The sequence below is a fragment of the Pararge aegeria genome, chromosome 17 (genome assembly GCF_905163445.1).
Source record: "Pararge aegeria chromosome 17, ilParAegt1.1, whole genome shotgun sequence".
Lineage (NCBI taxonomy): Eukaryota > Metazoa > Arthropoda > Insecta > Lepidoptera > Nymphalidae > Pararge > Pararge aegeria.
The window spans coordinates 16,436,819-16,457,745 of NC_053196.1; the positions used below are offsets into that span (position 1 = coordinate 16,436,819).

Genomic DNA, 20,927 nt, shown 5'->3' on the forward strand with positions numbered 1-20,927 from the left:
ATAAAATAAATAAACTAAAATGTTATTTAATGGAATTTTGAAAGTAACTTTGTATTATATAGTACATACCTCGAATAGGAAAGTTGTAAGCACAAAACCTTGCCATATCCTGTAACTTAGGTTCGTATGTTCGTTTGTAAATTTATATATATATATATCTTAGGCACGACAGTACAAGCTAGAATAAGTTAGTTAGTTATGGACAAAGAGCAAGCCGTCGTACACCTACGTTATAGTTTAAAAGCTATATTTGTTCAAACACTACCGCAGTGACAGAAAATCTGGGAATTGTTTTCTGTGGCGTTTGTTTGACTTACACAAAAACCTTAAAGCAAAACTGAATGTTATGTATGTTGATAGTATAAGATTCCGATACCTAATATTTTCTTTATATTTCGCTGTGCGTAGTATACATTTCTGTGAGAAAAAAACAACTTGTTTTTTCAAGCTAAGATAAAATAATCTGTAGAGAACATTAGGGTCCAGAAAAGAGCAATGCCTAAACTGCGAACTGTTTTGTTATTTCCATAGCAATGTTTATTCATAGCAATAAAATAGCTTAGTGGGAAAAGATGTGTGTTAATGCAAATACTCTTTATAACTATAACGTTGGTGTATTTACCACAGACTCTTAGTTTATTAATTTAGGACGACGCGAAAATAGCGACCGAACATTCTCGAACGTTCCGATCTTCGGGGCCATGACTTGTAAGATAAGGATAGACGATAAATTATTGTATGTGCTAGAGAGAGATATACATTTGTTTGACGTATTATTAAGGTTATGTTTTACTTTATTATTTCGTTTATATGGCTCCGATTTTTTTTTTATTTATATATATGTTAATTTTAAACAGGACATTTTGTTAGTTTTATACTTTTTTTTGTACAACGATTGTTATTTATTAAGGATTCATTTTAACATGCGACAAAAGTAAAAGATAAATTTGGAAAATCACAAAAAGATAAGGCTATAATCTCTGAAAATATATATATGATATATCAGTTTACCATACATCAGTATTTTGCTCAGCCTGCGACAATGAGAGCTTTTTCATTTGTCTAAAATCTTGTTTAAATTCAATGAGGATCTGATGATCTTAGAATGGGACAGCTCAATGGACCTCAGTAAAACACAATAGTTAAAAAAAATACTTCTAAGTTACTTTTTTTCGTTAATAATGACAATCGTTATAATTTGTAAAATATAGACAATTGCTTTGTAAAGCCAAAGTTAACGAAAGTATTAATGACCGCTGTGTCGAGATTAATTCCATATTAATCAACTTACGACGTATTGTCGTCTGACTTTAGAATTTCATTGACATTTTAGCGCAAGGACACACTAGCGACTTTTATGTCACGTTTGTTACCGACGTTTGTCGCAAAAAGATATGTCGCACGAGATCTAGCATTAGTATTCCTTTAAACATTAAATTGCTGAAATGAAACCTTTTAGGTTTCATTTCAGCAATTGATTTTCAAATTTAAATTCAGCTCTCAAATTGCTAAAATTGTTTATTTCCAAAATCATTTCCAACAAACTTATACTTATTGCCATACGATGTGAGGTTCACACATCGTCTTCATCGTGCAAAATGTTTGAGCTTTGACATCAAACTTACATCACAACGCACAACTTATATTTTGTGACGTCAAATTAGACACCTAATGCAAGAACTGACAAGTGTGACTTTAATTAAATGCATCTACGAGTGTGTGTGACTTGATCGTCAGAAAAACGGCCAAAATGGGTGACGCGACTTTTTTGTCGAAACCAGTCGTTAGTGTAGTCTCGCACTTATATTTAATTAATCCACCGCTCAGACCATCTACACTCAATGTGACCAAAGATTCGAATAAGCTAGGCTTAGTTCAAAATTAATTGTTAAGTTTTATTTTAAGTTTCACACTCCCAACGATTTTGCTGTATACAAGATAAAATTTGTACAAAAAAGTTAATATAAATATACATCACATTGTTATCTCTAGTCACAAAAATCTTATATGCGCCCCCACTAGCTGTAGAATTAAAATTAAAAGGTCGGGAAACTTAATTTCACATGTAAACTGTCAAATAATTTAGGAGCAACAAACAATCGAAACAATAATTATTGTTATTCGATAGTGTTTGCTTCCTATTATTTACGTAAAATATTATCGTAACACTTATGTGACCCTACCATATATAAAAGCAGTATTTTTTTTATCTCTCAGTTATGACATAAAATAGGCCTACAGCTGGCTGGGTTCGCATAACATACTGGTGCCATAAAACATGTAAAACAGACAAAACATTCTAAAGTTGAGATGAGAATAAACAATTATTTTGTAAGGCTGTGGTTTCATTTCTTCTTCTTTTCGCAGTTGCATTGCAGAGTTTCGCATTGTCGCACAGTGATAGGCGGCAATGTGAGGTCATGCTGGAAAATAATCATTAGTCACCAACAACTCCGGCGTATTAGTATCCCACTGTTGGGCAAAGAGGCTCCAATATGAGAGATTCAAAGGTTAGGACGATGTTACGGATCGGCGTCCTGTGTAGCATAAGCAATTAAGCGTTCCCAAACTGCCATTGTTGCAAAATGGTGTATACTTCATGCAGTAATCGATTACTACACTTTTTGTAATCGATAATATAACAATGCAATGTTAATAATTTTATTCACATGGTATGTAAATAAATAAATCAAAGAAGGATGTACCTGAGCGTTTCGCCACTGCAAGCCGTTAGCAGGCCCCGCCCTCTTGTAGTCTTCTGGCTCCTTGTTAGAGGGCGCAGGGAGTTTGGCGGGGCCTAGCTGTGAAGGACAGGAATAAAACCCGTATTATAATGAGTACATTTTTTTTTTTTGCTTTATTTATCAAAAAGTTTTGGTAAATAAAAAACAAACAGCAATGCACCACCACCACCTTAGTTACAAAGCAATTGATTGGAGCAACAATAGCTAGATAAAGTTTTTCCATACATAACAAGTACTTTATTTGAATTTAAAGTTTTGTGTAACTGCTAACCACTGAATAGTCACCTCGGTGGCACCAGTGGAGGAGGAGCTTCCTCTGGCTAGCGAAAGTCGAGTAGAATCTAAACCTAAGTAGGGTAGATAAGGGTAATGTTTATAATTAGTTTCACGTACTAATCTCTGTTCCAGCAACTATTGGTTGTACACATTTGGCACCCCATCCAAGTGATGATGTCATAAATCAGGCATCTCGTCATTGCCTAAAGTCTGTCTAGAGGTTTCTGCTGTGAATCTTTCCAAGCAGCGTACATTGTTGGTACAGGAGGAGTCCCAACCATTAAGGTCCGGGCCACCAAGATGTCTGTAACTTTGAATGTTATTTGTCCAACATGTTACTCACCACAGGATCCTGCAGTCCAACTCGTTTCCCCTCTTCCAAATCCTCATCAATAGATGTAACAGGAGGCTTTGGATACTCATAGTTCGGGTCAGGTTGTGACAAGTCTTGTGGAGCATACTGCTTGAAATGTTCTTGCATTGATGAGGGTAGATCTGGCATGGGATACAAGCGGTATAGCTTGCAATAACGCTGAAAGTAATGTAAAATACTTGAACTGAATGAACTCAGCTTCGAATAATAAAAAAAGTACAATTGCTACACCAAAGTGGCCATCATGCTCTTGTTTTAGTTAAAAGCGCATAAATGCAGACTCATCGAGAATGCATAAGAAATTTTAAAGAACACAAATAGTAAATTGCATATTAGAATTGAATCCCGTCATGTCATCTAAATTTAAATTTAAATATATTCCTCACTTGAGATGCTGCATAAAAAATTGCTTGACAGCACCTCTTTGGCTGTGGGGAGGTAACTAGCATAATTTACAAATATCACACTTGCCATATTTGGTATAAATGTTATATGAATTTCATTGAATTTTAAATTTCAAATAGATAATTAGAACATTAAGAAACCGCCCAAGATATTTATTTTTGTTGTAATTGTGCATTTCATTGTCAAGAAAATTCAAAGTGTTATTTTGTGTTATAAATAAAAAAATTGGGTCAATAGGATATACCTACTTCAGGGGCATTATACATTAGGTTGGTATGGTCATAGTTATAACAAATCATCTACTTTCCTTCATCATCATCATGTCAACCAATGGATGTACACTGCCAGACACAGTTTTTTATCTGATGTTTCAAAAACTGCAGTCTTGTGCGGTTTGTTTCTAAATAATATGTCATCTTTCCACCTCGTCGGGGCCTCCCCACGCAACGTTTACCAGTGCGAGGTCGCCATTCCAGCGCCTTTGGTTTTTCCATCGGTTCTCAGAGTTCTTATGCCTGTTATCACTAGGAATCGCCTCAATCACATGCCTTATTAATGATTTAGGCGATTTCCATAGAAAAAACGTTTCACCAACTCTTGGGCTAGTATTTGTCAAATGCAGATGAAATATTCTTAGATTAGGCGACTTATTAATGCATAGCCATGTTCGTCAGTGAAATCGGGCATGAGGCCAAGCGAATAGCGCGAGGCTGCGTGAGACTCACATCAAGCGCTTGCCGGAGCGCGCGATCGGGGCGCGCGTGCCGGGCGGCCTCCTGCAGCAGCAGCGCGCCGTGCGCGAGGAGCTTGTTGTCCGCGGCGCGCAGCTTGCGCTCGGCCAGCGAGCCATAGAACCACCTCGTCTCCGCGCGCTCGCGCGCCTCGCACGCCTCCCGCTCGCGCTGCCCGGTTGAGACACACATCGCAAATAACATACATCTCACTTAATTGTAGGGTACAAGCGAAAAACACGGAAATGGGAATGTCATATGTTGATGTTTTCAGTTTTGTAATGCCAATGTTTTTGCTGTCTATGGTTTTTTCATATATTATCTTTGGCTCGCCGCACACTTGTCAATAATATTGACAATATTTTCGTTTATGACGATAATATTGCCTGTGTGTACTTATTTGAAGAGTCTGAAAATTATTGTCAATACTGTTATTTGTGTTTAGCCTATGGGCGACCCAAGAAGGCGGAAAAAAATACAACTTTGACTAATGGTTGCCCGCACATGCGTACACAAGACGAATATTATTGACATCATTCTAATATTGTCACTTATGTTATTGCCCGTGTGGCAATTAATTAAACAACTAAGTTTTGGCTAATAACATTGTCGATATTAATATTAACAGTCTGCGGGCAGGTATGTTCAGAGATGTATTGCCCAAGACCTATATAAAAAAGAAGTATTGTCGCAACCATTCTTGAACTTTGTGTAGCGATCGCTTAAAGACTATAATATGGCTTTAAGCGATGCCTACACAAAATTCTACCTTTGCTTTTGTACTTTTTGTTTCGTAAATTTCACATATTTCTTTCTTTTTTCGTTTTAATAATCGTGGTCAAAAAATAGTTTCTCCTTTTTTAATCTGAATATCCCCGCACAACGTTGCACAAATAATAGGGGTACAATAAAACTCACCCATGCATAGGTAAGTTAAAAATTTAAAAAAAAAGCTGAAAATTAACAAGCAGGTAATGAAATCCTGAAAATTCCCCATTGATCCCGCGTGTGTAAACTTTTTAATGGTCGCAAAAATGGGGTTTTTGAGACTTAGGGCTTGATTAGTTTTACGAAAAAAATAGCTCAGACTGAAATTGTACGTCTGGTAATTATCTACTAAAATTGCGCTTATACTTTTTTCTCTAAGAGTAAACTCTTACTGAAAAAAAGCCATTCGAAAGTTACTCGTAGCTGGAGCTGTATTCTTCATTAATATGCAAGACTAAATAAAAATGTATGCACATGCGGGATCAATGGGGACTTTTTCAGGATTTCATGACAGTGGTAACCGTTCAATTTCAGCTTGTGAATTAATGCGAGGATCAATGCCAAGGCAAGGGAACACTAACCCATAGTTTAACAATGTCGTCTCGGTACTCCTGTATCTTTTGCTTCTTCTCTTCTCGCAGCTTTTTTTGATAATCTGCATACAGCTCATCGTTCTTAAATCTGAAAAAAACAGTATAAATTATTTTACCAAATTTGATTGTTTCAAAACCTCTAATCTTATCAAGGGTGCTTAGGGCTTATAGTAGAGCTACTATCTATTGCACCACATGCTTATTTCCGCCACTAAGCCTTATTTTTGCAATGCTCTGTTCCGGTCTGAAGAGTGAAGTTGCCGGTGTAGTTCCATGCACATAAGGTTTAAACACCTACGCTTCAGGTTAATGGACACGTCAGGGCGGCACGGTGCAGGACCTGCGTTGCTTTGTTTATGGGCGAAAGTTTAAAACTTAACATCAGGGGGGCCATCTGCTTGGTCCGATAAAGCCTGATCAATAAGTGGGTAAGTACCTACGCCACGTTGGCAAAGTTAGTTCTTTATTCAACAAATTCAGTTTGAACTAGTAATTGCACATGTCATGATTGTTGCAGCTAATTCTATAAAAATATTAACCTGTTCATGATCTCCCACTGGTGCATGACATTCATTTCATACAGGCGCTGTTTCTCTTGCTCCAGGAACTGATTCCTAATATCAATACGCTCTTGTTTGAACTGCTCCTTCTTACGAAGCTCGGCCTGGCGACGAGCATCCATTCTAAACGAAAAAGGTGTGGAATTTTAAAATTATTTAAACTGCGTTCACACAAAACACATGATGTGTCTAATTTAGAAAAAAAGATCAAATTGATTAGCTTGACGATACTCACGCTTAATGGAAGTAAAGAAGTGCATTATCGACCCACCCCGTCTTCGTACGGATGCCATGTAAGTATATAATAATGTTGCGCAGTTTGGAGTTATTAAAAATACAATTTCGTAGTCATCAATAGCCTAAGCAGTCAACTACTGGCCAAAAAGCCTCTCCTAACGGGTGAGACTACCCATAATATCCACACTGGGCGGGCCATATGGCACTTGTATATGTTGTTACTTATATTTTAACTTACATAGCTTCCTTTTCTTTGATAGCCTTGTCCAATATCTGTTGTTCTTTAGCATCGCGAGCCTCGTCACCAGATTCCAGCCTCTGACTTATCTTGTCCAGCACATCCTGTTTCTCCTTTTGTATCTGAAAAGTTAATCCTTAGAAGGCTTCTCTGTGTAATTTTGTTTAGTTGCGAAAGCAGAGGATTGCATCTTATGAAACATGGAACTTTAACTTATATCGTAGGTAAATGCGCGGAGGTATTAAACATTTTGGTAGTTTCAATTCCGTCTGTTTCTAGGAAACAGATAGCTCAAGTTACGTATACACGATTCCTTTCGAAAAATCGTGCAGCTTAAAAACTTGCAAGTAGCAATGTCCGAACTCAAATCCACAGATTCGAATTTGCTTGTATTAACTTATTTCAGGTAACAGGAAAAATAAGGAATCCTTAAAACTATTATTTACTTATCGTACTTACTTGAAAAAAATAATTAAATGTAGGAAAAAAAGAATTAATTATATGTAATGTATACACGAGTAGGTCGTATCCAAGCGTGGCCTTTTGCGTCTCGCTTAAAGTCTTTGTGCGAGATTGCTACTACAACACCTTTGCAGTCCACGATTATTGATCCTTTGGCCTGTATAGTCACAAGCATTACCGAATAAATGAATAAATACAGTTTTATTGTACCTAAGTACAACTCACACAGAAAAATTACAAAATACAAAGGTACAATATGGCGGCCTTATCGCTATATAGCGATCTTTTCAAGGCAACCAAATAATTCTTCGTGACTATAAAAACAGTGAGATGTCGGTGATTCTTTTAACAATCGTCGAAAAATAGTAACCAAATATTTAATTTATAAAATAGACTGTTCCTATTTATAGTTTTCATGTGTTTATGTACAATACGGCTTCTTATTTGTCTATCAATATTACGATCTAGGCTGTAAGCTTCAATAGATGGGTATACCTGTTTTTCAGTCTGTCGTCTTTTACTTTCAATCCGCGCTCGCGATCGCTGCAGCACTTCTATAAGACGATCGTCCATCTTCTCTCTGGCTTCTTGCTCCGCACGTCTTTGTTCCGCTTCCTGTTTGGCGCGAACCATATCGGCAAAGATGTTGTCCCTTTCATTCTTTCTCTGGAGTGAAATAAGAATGTGGTGGTAAATAAGTGACGTTAGGTTAGGCCTGCTAAGTTATTTAAATTGTGAGTGAGTCAATTCTTACGTATTCCTCATCGAATTCTCGCAGCGTATCCATCTGCTCCTGCGCTTTGATATTGTCAATCTTCTGCATGTTCAGTTCCATTTCATATTCCGCACGTTTACGTTCAGATACTTCGTGCGCTCTACAATTGAACATCCGTTAAATCCAAATAAATGGTTTTTGGTCATAATTAGGTCTCGTGGAAGCGAAACTGTCTTTGTTTGATAATTTGTAACTTACGTTCGGCTCAACTGCTACAGATTTTAATGAAATAATAGAAATATGGTACACAGTTTGCATCCCGGAGATGGACGAGCGGTACTTTTTATCCCAGAAAAATAAAAGGATCCAGCGGTCAATTTATTTTAAAAACAGAACAAACGCAGTCAAAGTCATGAGACACAGCAAGTTTATCCAAAAGAAAAATGGTCTGTGTTTGTTTGTTTGCTTTTTTTAAAACTTTATTGCACACACACACATTTTATACAAAGTAAATACGTACACAGAAACTTAGCATAGACAATGGGGCGTGCAAAGGCGGTCTTATTGCTTAAACGAGACAACTTCCAGACAACCTTTGACTTTAGGAAAGATGAAGGAACGGGTTGGCAGGATGATTCTGTATCTCAGTTGACACCAAACTTAGCTAGCCACAGTGAAAAGTTGCCATCTAATAAAGCCCAAACCACAATTATACATAATTGTATCTGCCAACCGAGTTGAAATTAACTCTGTTCTTAACTTAGGTTTCAGAATGCAAAATATGTATTCAACAGTTTATTTTGACGCCCGATTGGAGCAGTGGGCAGCGACCCTGCTTTCTGAGTCAAGGTTGTGGATTCGATTCCCACAACTGGAAAATGTTTGTGTGATGAACATGAAGGTTTTTCAGTGTCTGGGAGTTTATTAGTATATATGGTTATTGTATATTATTCATAAATAAAATTCATCAGTTATCGTTGTACTCATAACACAAGCTACGCTCACTTCAGGGCTGGATGGCGATGTGTGTATTGTCTTAGGATATTTATTAATTTTTATTATTTATTTGGTGGCAACTTTCCACAGTGGAAATATATTTAGTACTAACTAAATTTAGTATCACCAGGCATACAGAATCGGCCTGCTGGTACATTACAATCTCACGTACAAACTAATTCGATTTAATTAACTTTCACATCCATAGAGCGCTTCCGTTTTATTGATTTTATATGATTGTATATTATTTTATAACAAATTAACTCATTAAACCTTTGTGATGTCTCTAAATAAGTGCAAAGTTTATATGCAACGTAAGCTTACAGAAAAATATTATTATAATGTGAATGATTACTTTAACGATAAAAAAGCTTGGGTGTTAATTGATTTAACTTCATAGCTTAATATGAATTTACTATGATGTGGTGATAACAAAAGAAGTTTCCATGCTAAGTTTGTTGTGGGTTCTTCTTAGACAAGAGCGTGTTTGGAACGTTCGTAACTTGTCGTAGTAAGTTGCAACTATGTAAACATGTAGGTATAAACGCTTCATAAGTGTCCGTGATGGGCCAACATGGATAAAGAAATTTTGAATTTGAATTTAATAACGCTATTACCGGGTGAAGTTTCAGGTTCGACCTTTTAACTCACGAACTTACATCGAAGAAGACTTACTGATCTAAAACCTCCAGCTGATGTTTTTTGTTGACCTCGAACCGCGTCTTCTCCCGTAGTTCCATCAATGCGTGCCATTCCTTAGCGTTCTTTAAAACCTCCTCATCGTCACGTTTCTTTTTCTCGGCAGCTTGTTGCTTTAGCTCGTTGTTGAACTTCACTTGCTCCTTGCGTTCTTTTTGTGTTACCGTCTCTTTAACGGCGCTGGAAAACATTTGTTATCTAGGTCTACGCGAAATAATTGACATTAGATCAGCTATTATAGTGTTATGAAGACCGTGAACCACACACATTAGTAAAGAGCGCATTTTGAAGGATCCATTTTGTGTTCTGGTACCTGGTGACATGTACAACTAGCTAATACAAGGTATTTCTGTTTGTTATATCTATCAAAATTAAAGCCCTCTGCCCGCTTCCATCCTAATTAGAAAACTAAATTAGATTTGTAGGTATCTAAATTAACCTACCGTAGGTATTATTTGGGTTGCTAGACTTAAGTAAAAGATAACACAGATAGTGGTGCTCCTATTAATTTTTACTTAGCTTTGCCTAGCTTTAGAATATTCACCTCACGGATGTTTGCTTGCTTGTCACAAATTCAGCTTAGTGTTCATAGTAAACGAAACCTTCGCTTTCATTGTTCTCTTGTTTAGCAAAATGATGTATGTTGCCAGTGGCAGATAAAACATACGACAGTTAAAAAAAAAGTCAAAAATTGCTTCTCTGCAGACTACGTAATTTTGCTATCAGAAACGAGCTATCAGAAACGAGCTTCAAAATATGATAGAATCTTTACACAAGGCTAGCATACAAGTAGGTCTACAAATGAATGTAACAAAAACGAAAGCCATGACCAATTACATAAGATCAGCTATAAAAATTGAAAATGACGAATAAGAATATGTCGAACAGTAAATTTACTTAGGAAAATTAATTGGATTCAGTAGAGACAGAAACGATAAAGAAATTGAGAGAAGAATAAAAAATACGTGGAACAAATATTAGAGCTGCAAGGAGATATTTAAGAGTGACATACCTATAATACTTACTTAAGAAGAAAGTTATGGATTCATGCCTTATTCCATGCCTGACATAGGCATGCCAAACATGGAAATTTACAAATAAAACAAAAAACAATATAAATACATGTCAAAGAGGAATGGAACGGAGCATGCTAAACATTAAAAAGCTACACAAGATAAGACACACAAAAATAAGATCAGCCACGAAAATAATAGATGCACTAAGCTACGCAAAAAAACTAAAGTGGAAATGGGCGGGTCACGTGGCGCGCCTCACATATCACAGGTGGACCAAAACAGTAACCACATGGAGAGGCCCACCAGGCAAGCGCTACAGAGGCAGACCGTGTACTCGATGGGATGATGATATTAAGAAAATCGCGGGTCCACAATGGATCCAAATAGCTCAGGATAGGGAAAGATGGCAAGTCTTGGAGGAGGCCTTCACCGAAGAGGGTTCCTGATGCATAAAAAAATAAACATAAAGTAATAATAGTTAAATAATAGATTAAATACTTAGTACATAATTCACTGTAGTTGTATAAGTTAAGTATAGGAAAGTTATAAGGATAATATTAATAAATAAATAAATAAATGGCCGACCAAACTCGGAATCACAGGGAAAACACCAAAAAAAAAAAGCATACGTACTTAATAATTGAACTGAAAACCTAGACGCCAAAAGACTGTCGCCACCCTGAGTAAACGGGAAAGAAGATTTAGAATTACACGCGAGTGAGTGAATCTGCGAGACGGCGAAGTAAAGTGCGCCAATCAACACGACAATGACTTAGAAGCAGCGCCCGTTTCCCTTTTGCTTTATAAGACCTAAAAGTAACATTCTGAGGTGCGAAACATGAGGAGTCAAAAGTAACATAAATGTTACAAATGTAACATTTGCTATGCTATAAAAATGCTACAAAAGTAACAAAAGTTCTGTACCACGTGGCGTTCTCTTATTTTAATTTATGTATTTTCGTAGTGCCAGTACAGCATAATGTACTTTGTCACACTAATCTGAATTATTATGAACGTCACATTTTTTTTCTAGGTCGTTAAAGAAAAAAAATTAATTAAAAATTTTCTTAATCGACCTAGAGTGGTCAATAAAGAAAAAATAACGTATATTTCATAACTTCGTCCTGCAATAGTAGTTGTTAGTACGCATGAATTAAAAATTGAAAGCCAAAATATACAAATCATAGTTTTAATTTATTAATTCGCGAACCGTTCATAATAATTCAGATTAGTGTTGTGAAATGTCAATATCAATTAACGGCAGATGGTTCGCCATAGTATACAAATTAATCTGTTATAGTAAAACGCGTTACCTCAGCAACAGCTTGGGCGCGTCCTTGTTCTTGAAGAAGGAGTCCCGCGCGTTGAACATGAGCCGGCGCTGCTCCGCCTGATGGCGCCGCACGTAGCGCGCGTAGAACTGTGAGTTGGCCTGCTCCGCCGCCGCCACGCGCGCGCGTCGCAACTCTTCATTGCGCTTGTTCACGTTCTGCGGAGCCGCAGCAATGAACTACTTTACACACATACACATTGATTGCACAATACAGACGTAACTTCTATCCGTTTTCACAAAATGCCTAAACAAGTGACTAGAAAACATCGTGAGGAAGTCTGAGAGTATGCCTTAGAGTTCTCCATTTCGTTCTTAACGGCGTGTGAAGTCTACCAATCTGCACTTGACCAGCGTGGTAGACTACGGCCTTAACCCTTCTCATTCTGGTAGGAAAGCCGTGCCCGTGGACCAGTTATGGTTTGATGATCACCTAAGAGTTGCTGAAAGGTTTTTACTTTAACTGTAGACATCGCCTTCATTACGCATTCGATTTAGACGATGCCTTTGTTTAGCGAAAACTGATATTACTCGCTTAGTCAAAACACTTTACGTACAGAACAAGGTAAGAACTGACGAATAAGTTTGTGCGCCCATGTAATTTCATTTCTGGTCTACTATGAATTTTTAAGTTAGATTTTTTTTATTCCGCTTAAAGTTACTATACTAGAAAAGAGCTGATATCTAAGAACACTTTAGATCTCAATTATTTATAACACAAAGAAATCTAAACGAAAATCGGTTTGGGAGCTACGATACCGCAGACAGATACACAGACACATTAAACTTATCACACCCCTCTTTTTTTACCCGATTTCCGTGCTCTGTATAGGGCTGGTAATGGGTAATGATGATACTGTGGAAACTTGCCTCCAAAGAATTAGGCCAAGACTTGGTCATCTGCTGGCTCATCTTGTTCATGTACTGCACGCACTCCCGCCGCCGCATCACCTGCGGGTCTTCCCGATCGCCCGCCCAGCGCGAGAGGCGGGCCCACTCCTCCTTGGACATCGCTATTGGCATGATTGCTGCTATCTAACCTGCAGAATAATTTAATGATGTTTGAGAGATGAGCCCCTGCCATTATTTTTTCTCTTGCTATTTAGCTTTAGTGTACCATCAAGCACTACCACACAGGGTGAACAGAATAATGGTCAGTTCACAACGAGTCGCGATGTGAAGGCTTGAAGAAAAACGGAGAACGTAGTGCGCAAAGCAACACTGCGAGGTGTATTGCGACGCCGCTTGAAGCAACTCACGACAATCGCAGCGCACCGCATCGATTCTCAGTTTTCTCATTCTTGTTGTTATTAGCTAGAGCCAAGCTTCAACCTTGCTTTGGTCTCCCGCTAAATTTGTAACTTTTGCGCACTTAACCAGTTTTATATTCTTATAGTCATCAAGTGCGAACCTATCTTCTAGGCGTGAACTAATCCTCTTGTTGGCCTGCGTCTCTCAAAACTTTATCTAGGTTTGTTTTTCTGGGCTAAAAGTATCCTATGTTCTCTTTTTTCATATGAACCTATTCACAATCATACAACAGACAAGCAGAGTTACCTTTAAATTTATAATATTAGTATGGAAGTCACGATGAAATCGATTCTACAATTGCTTAGTTACTGGGCAGATATTAAGTTACTTAGAGCGTTAGAGCTAGGTACCCATTCATATGTTTAATGGTTTTTATACCTACGATATGCAAAGAAACAAATCACATGTAAAAAAATGTTATGTTTTATGTTTGACCGCAAAAACTGAATCAAAATAATGGGCTCAGTAGTTTTTCATAAAAGATAGTATAGGACGGATTTCTACATAGTATGCTTCTATGATAGAAGCTTCTATGATAGAAGCTTACTATGTAGAAGTCCGTCCTATACTGTGAACATTATTATAAAAATATTATTAATCTAAGACTGCAGCCTTGCCCTACTATACAATTTCTAGTAGGTCTGAGTTCAGGTTTATGATTAATCTAGAGATTCAGAACAACGTTTTTCAAATGATACCCTTTAAATTCGTACGTACCTACATGCAATCAATAATTTTATATGGTAAGTGTAGTATTCGTAAGTTTACTGCGTGAAATATAAAACTATGTTTGTCATAAAAATTGTCTACTCAATTTTCTCTCTATAAGTCTTAATTGGATTTATATTTTTGATTGACCTCCTTTTCCAATGATTTAATAATTTAGAATTTCTTTCACTACAAGAAATATACTATTTCAATATAAATAATGTGAAATAAAATTAATATGTTTAATGGTTAAATATTTTTAAAATTACAAATTTTAATGTTTTTTATGTTGTCTTGTACCTACATCAATACAAAAATGAAACCGTTTTTAATGTAATCTGTGATTTTTGTGACAGCTGACAATGACATTGACAATGTCACTTCAAAATCCGCTGTCAGCATTGTCATTTGATTGTCATTCTAGATATAAATACGTCAGCCACGTTGGAAGTGCCAACTCGCTGTTTTTATGGTAAATAAATTAATTTTACATGTAATTTCACCATGTTTTACTTAAATAACACAAATCAATAATCCCTTGATTACCCAGTGGTTTTAATATTGACTTGAAGTGTTTAAATTTAATGTGATATGTTTGAAAAGCGGTGACATAATTATTGTGTTTGTATTTGCGGTTCTAACGGGCTTGAATTTGTGTGATAGTTGTTCTAGTGTGATTGGTCCTCGAAAATGAAGATTAAGGAGTTGAAGCGGACGGTCAACACCAGCTGGTCGCCAGCGGGGCACTATCCTTCTATGATAGTTACCGGCTCCGCGGCGCAGCAAGTTGACGCTAATTTCAGCTCTAATTCTTACTTAGAGCTGTATGCTTTAAATTTGGGTGACTCTAGCCCCGATTTAGAGCTTAAATCTAGCATTCAGACACAACACAAGTGAGTATAGTAACTAAAAATAAATTATTTTTGAATTGCATTATACATAATACCATTGCCTTTAGAAAAACACTTCAATTATCTTATTTACGGTTTTGTAAATCTGGCATATAGGTAACAGACGGACAAAAAATACAATATTACTTAAAATTATTAATTTTATGAGAACAAGATGTACATATATAAAATCAATTTCTAAGGTATACATTAACATTTTAATCTAAATATTGAAATAATTTCCAATCAAAACCCCTTGTAACAGAAGTTATCTAAGTTGTTACTTTTTAATTTGATAAACTAAACAGGGACATGGGGCAATTTAAAATAAGTCTCACAGTTAACCATCTCATTCATTGACACTGATAAGAAAGTATTTGATAAAGTTAATTGACTGTCATTGATCTGAATGATAAAATTATAAAAAAAAAAATTTGAAGAATAATTTAAATGATTTCTGCTCAGTAAGAGAATTGAAAAAAAATTCTTACCGGGGAATCAGATCTGAAAACTATGAACCAATAAAAAATAAACTATGGATATTTATTACCATTCTATTGACTGGGAATGATTGATTCCTTGTATATAGTCTTCCTTCTTCTGCTTGAGGCTCAGGTTTGCCTGGTCCCCAGTGTCATGCTGATCGGTTATTATCTAGTGTGGCACCACTGTCTAGATCTTCCAGCAAGTATTGGTTACAGCCAGAAACAGCAGCATTTTGTTTGCTAGAAGAAATTAAGTATCTTCTGGTTGTATACAGTAACCCTTGAACCTTATCAATAAATATTGGGCCTTTCACCTTTGTTACAGATTTCAAAAGCTAGTGTGGTCAGGTTCTGGTGTAATAGTTGGAGGCTGTGATGGTGGCTTGCTAGAATTCTACAGTGCAGACAACTTGCTGAACAAGGAAAATGAGCCCCTTGTTGGAAGCACCTCTAAACATAATGGTTAGCGTACATTTTTAATCTATAAAGTTATGTTATTATGCATTTTGGAGTGATGCTTTTTAGAAACTAATTCTTGCTTTTAACTTTTGAGCACTACCAATACATCCAGCAGTCTTATTTTTAAAACTCTGTTTTTTTTTGGTTTTCCTTCACCATGAAATAAATTGATACTTTTAATTTTTTTAAATAAAAATGCACATAGCTCTAAAAGTTATATGGGTCAAACCCAAAGCTCTTACCACTAGGCTATCAGCATCATGATAATACTCATTTCCATAATTATATTTAACTTGTGTTGTATCAGATGGTTATTAAATAACTCATCTGAGGTAAGACAGAATTTAGGAAATATCATATTAAGTTATTTTTACTTTCTTACTTTTCTTTCTTACTCTGAATATTGCATTCCAAACTGATTTACAATATCATGGAAAACTGATATCTAGACCTTTAATAAAACAGTTTCAATAATATTGAACAAGAGACTCAAGCTGAGTCAGACACTCAAAGAATGTTTTAAATGTTTGTACTAATTATTTTCAGCATTTATCTGTTCACTTGTTAGCATATTGAATGTTTTATGACTACTGTTCCATGATAAGCATAGCTCTTATCATTGTCAGTTTTGAATGTAATTTTTAGCTTGTATTATTTAAATACTACGCTGGTCAGAGGCTTCTATCATAGGGGAGAGTAGTATAGCATATTCTCATTGCACTGCTCTAATGTAGGTTGGTTGACTTTCAGTTTTATTACAATATATTGGTAATAGAAACAGGGACCAACCTCTTAACTTGCTCTATATTATTTTGAATCTTAGCTATGTGTTGCAATGCAGATATATTATTCATCGTATCAACCTGTCACCGGCCCACTATAGGGTACTCTTAGAATCAGGAGGGTTTAGCCTGTAGTCCACTAAACTGGCCAAGTATGGATTGGTGGACTTCACACACCCTTGAAAACATCATGGTGAACTCTCAGGCGTGCAGGTTTCCTCGCGATGTTTTCCTTTACCGTTTAAGCTAGTGTTTTATGTAATTGCTTTAATTGAAAAGTCACATAACTCCAAAAGGTTAGAGCTTTGTGGCAGGGATTGAACTTGGTGGACCAAAACCAAAAAGGTCAAAAAAACGCGGTAAATATTCGCAGGAAAAAAGCTTTGCGGAAGGCCTGGCAGATGTGAAACATCGAACTATAAACTGATAGAATTCTTTGGGAAGCCATAACATCTTAAAAACTGCTCTGCAATTTCCTCAACTTGGTTGACAAACGTTAATAAATTATATTGAGTTTATGCTTTCATCACAATAATATAATCTTATAAATGCGCGATTTTATTTTGAAATCACAGAAACGTAGAATTTATTTTTTTGCATAGATATTTACCGCGGCTAATTTTCTCTGGCAGGCAACGTATCAGCCCTCGATATTAACCCATACCAGAAGAATCTCCTAGCATCTGGTGCGTCGGACAGTGAGATCTTCATCTGGGATCTCAACAACACAAGTCAGCCAATGGCGCCCGGCAACAGGAGCCAGCCTTACGACCACGTGCAAGGCTTAGCCTGGAACCAACAGGTATACTGATGTCTTAATGATTAATCCAGTTCATCCACTCATTTGAGAAGAAACGTTTTTAGCGTTAAACATCATTAGTTACCGCTAATTCGGTTAGTTAACGAATGTATTACTTATTGTATGTTTAATTTTCAGTTATAAAAATAATTGTGAAAAAATATCCACTTTCAGAGTTCCCTCCGAATGGCGATTGCAATACTTTACTGACGAATACTTTACGTTGACAGACTTAAAGCGAAAGCAAGTAGTAGATATGACGAGACTCCATTTAATTGATACCTAGTTTAGTTGCTCAGTTCTATATTGTTCTGGGTATCTGAGTAATAGATGAGTTATCTATTTTCCAAGTTGATCATTTACTTTCTATGATGCTTGTTGCAGGTACAACACATACTGGGATCCACATTTGCCACAAGATGTTTGGTTTGGGATTTACGGAAGAATGAACCTATCATGAAACTAAGGTATGTATATCCGTCTCCGCCTAAAATGATAGCAGGTGTATGATTATTTGAATTGAGTAAACCTCGATTGACGGTAACTTAGTGTTTGTTGTATGTCGTTGGGGGGTGTATTCTGGTCTAAAATTTCCGAGAACAAACTCACTAAAATATCAATAGAAATACTTATTATAGTTGTCAATATGATCTTTCGCAGTGACTCCCAGTTCCGCACTCGCTGGCGATCTCTGGCGTGGCACCCCGCAGTGGCCACACAGCTGTGCATAGCTTCCGAGGACGACCAGGCACCCGTCATACAGCTTTGGGACTTAAGGTAATTAGGATAAATTCATCACAGTGCCTAATACATTTGCAACGCCCGTAGAGTCGCTAAAAGTTAGTATCCTTGCTTATAAACAGTGTATGGAAACTATAGCCCTAATGATGACAAGACCTTGGTGCAAGGACATGCTTCGCAGTTCGGACATGCTTCCCTAAAGGCCAAAAGACCTTTAGGGAAGCCGAGACAAAAAATACCTTATTTGATTTACATGTTTTTTGGTTTTGTATTTAAGATTGTTATGTCGTGGATATTTTGTTTTTCTTATTTAAATAACTTTGGGTTTTGAAAAGTATTTTACGTTTTTCAATTTAAATGACTCAAGAAGACCATCTTTGCGTTCTAACAACTCTTAAGACAGCACACAGTATAGTCTGATGTCCCGCATTGTGACAAATTAGGCTAAATGTGTATTGGGTACCAGGCTGGCAGCATCCCCACTAGTGACGCTGGAAGGTCACGAGAAGGGCGCTCTGTCGCTGTCGTGGAGCCGCCACGACCACGACTTGCTACTGTCCGGTGGCAAGGACGGACGGATTCTGGCCTGGAATCCAAACAATACTAAACCGGTAAGTTCTTTTCCATTTATTTGAGTGCTTTGCCACTTTTGCAAAATGGAATGCAAAAAATGGAAAAGGAATTATTTACTACTTGGTTCCAGGGCTCCGAACCGAATTCAATTTACCGAAAAATTTTGGGCACGCCCCATTCGCATTGTATCGGGCCGAGAATGATCAATTACAGATATTCATGTTTTAGTCAATACAATTTGTTCGCCAGATAACTTCAATCGTGGTGCGGAAACGCCGGCAAGTGATATATTGCTTTCTTGATATAGTAAAGATGTAACTTTATGATGTTGAAATAATAACCCAAATTTATAGGTTATTACTAAATATAATTCTAGGTCACGATCATCATAACTATAAATGATACAGTGTGTTTGTTTGTTTGTCCTTCCTTTATGCCCTTTTATTTATGTTATGTGGATGAGTTGGTGTGAATGTGTACGTAGTGTGATGTATGATATACGAATACTTATAATAACTATGATATATATTATTATAGTGTATTGTGGTGTGTGACTGTATAAATAAAATAAACTGATATATATGTGTTGCCTACACCCTAACTAAGCAACCAGTCAACGTAGTTTTTGGCATTAAGTTCAAATCAATCAAATCAAGCTAAATTTTCATAATATATCATGGATTTCCGCAAAGTAACGCCTATTTCTATTCAATAGTCCCCACGGATTTTGCTATAAACGCGGAGGAAAGACGCAGACAACAGCTAGTGTAAAAATGATTATAAGAGATCCCGCAGCATTAAGCGTCCCGGAGGTGGTAAACGTTCGTTGCCAACTCACTATCGGCTGAGGCCAATGGGAATACGTGTACAACCAGTACACTAGTAAAGCGAGTTCTGCCATTGGATAGACCAGGTTTTGAGTAAGAATAGAAAAAAGAAAGGAATTAAGTAAGAGTGAGTGGTAAGAACTCATTGTAAAAGAGTAACGTACATGGGTAAAAATCCTGAATATGATCTACCATCATGAAAGAATCACCTTGTTAGCAAGTGTGGGGCTGACTCTAGTGTTTGGCAGGGTGGGGAGTTGACGGTGGAAGTGAGTCGGCAATCCGCGTGGGTGTTCGACGTGAGCTGGTCCCCGCGCGAGCCGGGCCTGCTGTCGGCGGCGGCCTTCGACCAGTCCCTGGCCGTGCACACGTTGCTGCACACTGGCACGCAGCACAACATGGTAAGCTACAGCCCAAGCTATACTCCAATTCACAATTCATTCATTTCAAGTAGGCCTAGTTTATAAGCACAAACATAGATCTTGCTTAAATTTTTCCCTTTTTTCATCAACCTGTTTTGGGGTATAGCAGTTAATACCTATACGGTTTCTACGCGACGTCGCACGGAATCGCTTAAAATACATATGATTCATATTTAGAATTCAAAGTTAAAGTCAAATATTTATTTATTCAATAGGAACTTTTGATAGGATTATTACATTAAAAAATATGTTAGTAGTAGTATATACATAGTAGTAGGGGTAGGTATTGCATGTATGAAATGCACACCACCGGCTAGATGCTTGTTGCTATAATTTCTCGAACACATGTGAAGACTTTAAGGTCTTCCAGCATTTAAGTCTTAATCCTATTAAGTCATAGTCAGATATTTTCGTGTCACGCCTTAAGTTACGTCGGGAGCATGCGTGTGTAATAGGAAATAGGGAATAACAGTACTTTATCTATGATAGACCCGATGATTAAATTAAATATATCAACAAATCATAGTTTGTATACTCATTGATAATATATTGAAAATAGAATAATGGACTTTAAAGATCTAAGTGCCATCCTGGACATTGTGGGTATTGAAGTGAATATCTGAATACCTTGGCCTTCCATTCTTTATATTTTTTTAGCAAGTGCTTGCGTGCGTGCGTGCGCGCTTGTGTGTGTGTGTCATGAAATGATTTTGATTTTGTGCTTCTTGTTCGGAAGGTGCATTAGTCTGGCTATGTTTGATGAAAATCGGTCCAAGATGGCCGCCAC

The 20,927-nt window shown here is 36.9% G+C and overlaps 2 protein-coding genes across 2 annotated transcripts in view; one reads left to right on the top strand and one right to left on the bottom strand.

Annotated features, from left to right (window-relative positions):
* Positions 1–1,502: 1,502 nt before the first annotated feature.
* On the bottom strand, positions 1,503–14,191 carry LOC120630809 (golgin subfamily A member 6-like protein 22). The gene is made up of 13 exons (XM_039900100.1): positions 14,172–14,191; positions 13,014–13,183; positions 12,127–12,302; positions 9,774–9,977; positions 8,142–8,262; positions 7,883–8,053; positions 6,926–7,047; positions 6,430–6,573; positions 5,879–5,978; positions 4,524–4,700; positions 3,364–3,552; positions 2,706–2,801; positions 1,503–2,423 (listed from the first exon to the last, which is right to left on the bottom strand). Exons 2-13 carry the CDS (start codon positions 13,164–13,166, stop codon positions 2,346–2,348), a joined length of 1,731 nt encoding a protein of 576 aa, XP_039756034.1. The 5' UTR covers positions 13,167–13,183; positions 14,172–14,191; the 3' UTR covers positions 1,503–2,345.
* A 405-nt stretch (positions 14,192–14,596) lies between these two features.
* LOC120631278 (protein transport protein Sec31A) overlaps positions 14,597–20,927 on the top strand; it is a 31,676-nt gene continuing 25,345 nt past the window's right edge. The window contains exons 1-8 of the mRNA XM_039900762.1: positions 14,597–14,634; positions 14,826–15,055; positions 15,863–15,999; positions 17,411–17,580; positions 17,962–18,044; positions 18,238–18,354; positions 18,785–18,929; positions 19,967–20,119. Coding sequence (XP_039756696.1) covers positions 14,853–15,055; positions 15,863–15,999; positions 17,411–17,580; positions 17,962–18,044; positions 18,238–18,354; positions 18,785–18,929; positions 19,967–20,119 — 1,008 coding nt within the window. The 5' untranslated portion in view covers positions 14,597–14,634; positions 14,826–14,852. The remainder of the gene's footprint in view (positions 14,635–14,825; positions 15,056–15,862; positions 16,000–17,410; positions 17,581–17,961; positions 18,045–18,237; positions 18,355–18,784; positions 18,930–19,966; positions 20,120–20,927) is intronic.

Coding starts and splice junctions, on each gene's coding strand:
- LOC120630809 (XM_039900100.1), bottom strand. CDS start 13,166: ATGCCAATAGCGATGTCCAAGGAGGAGTGGGCCCGCCTCTCGCGCTGG. Junction 5,979..6,429: donor CAGTGGGAGATCATGAACAG/GTTAATATTTTT, acceptor TGTTTTTTTCAG/ATTTAAGAACGATGAGCTGT. Junction 2,424..2,705: donor TGCAGTGGCGAAACGCTCAG/GTACATCCTTCT, acceptor ATTATTTTCCAG/CATGACCTCACATTGCCGCC.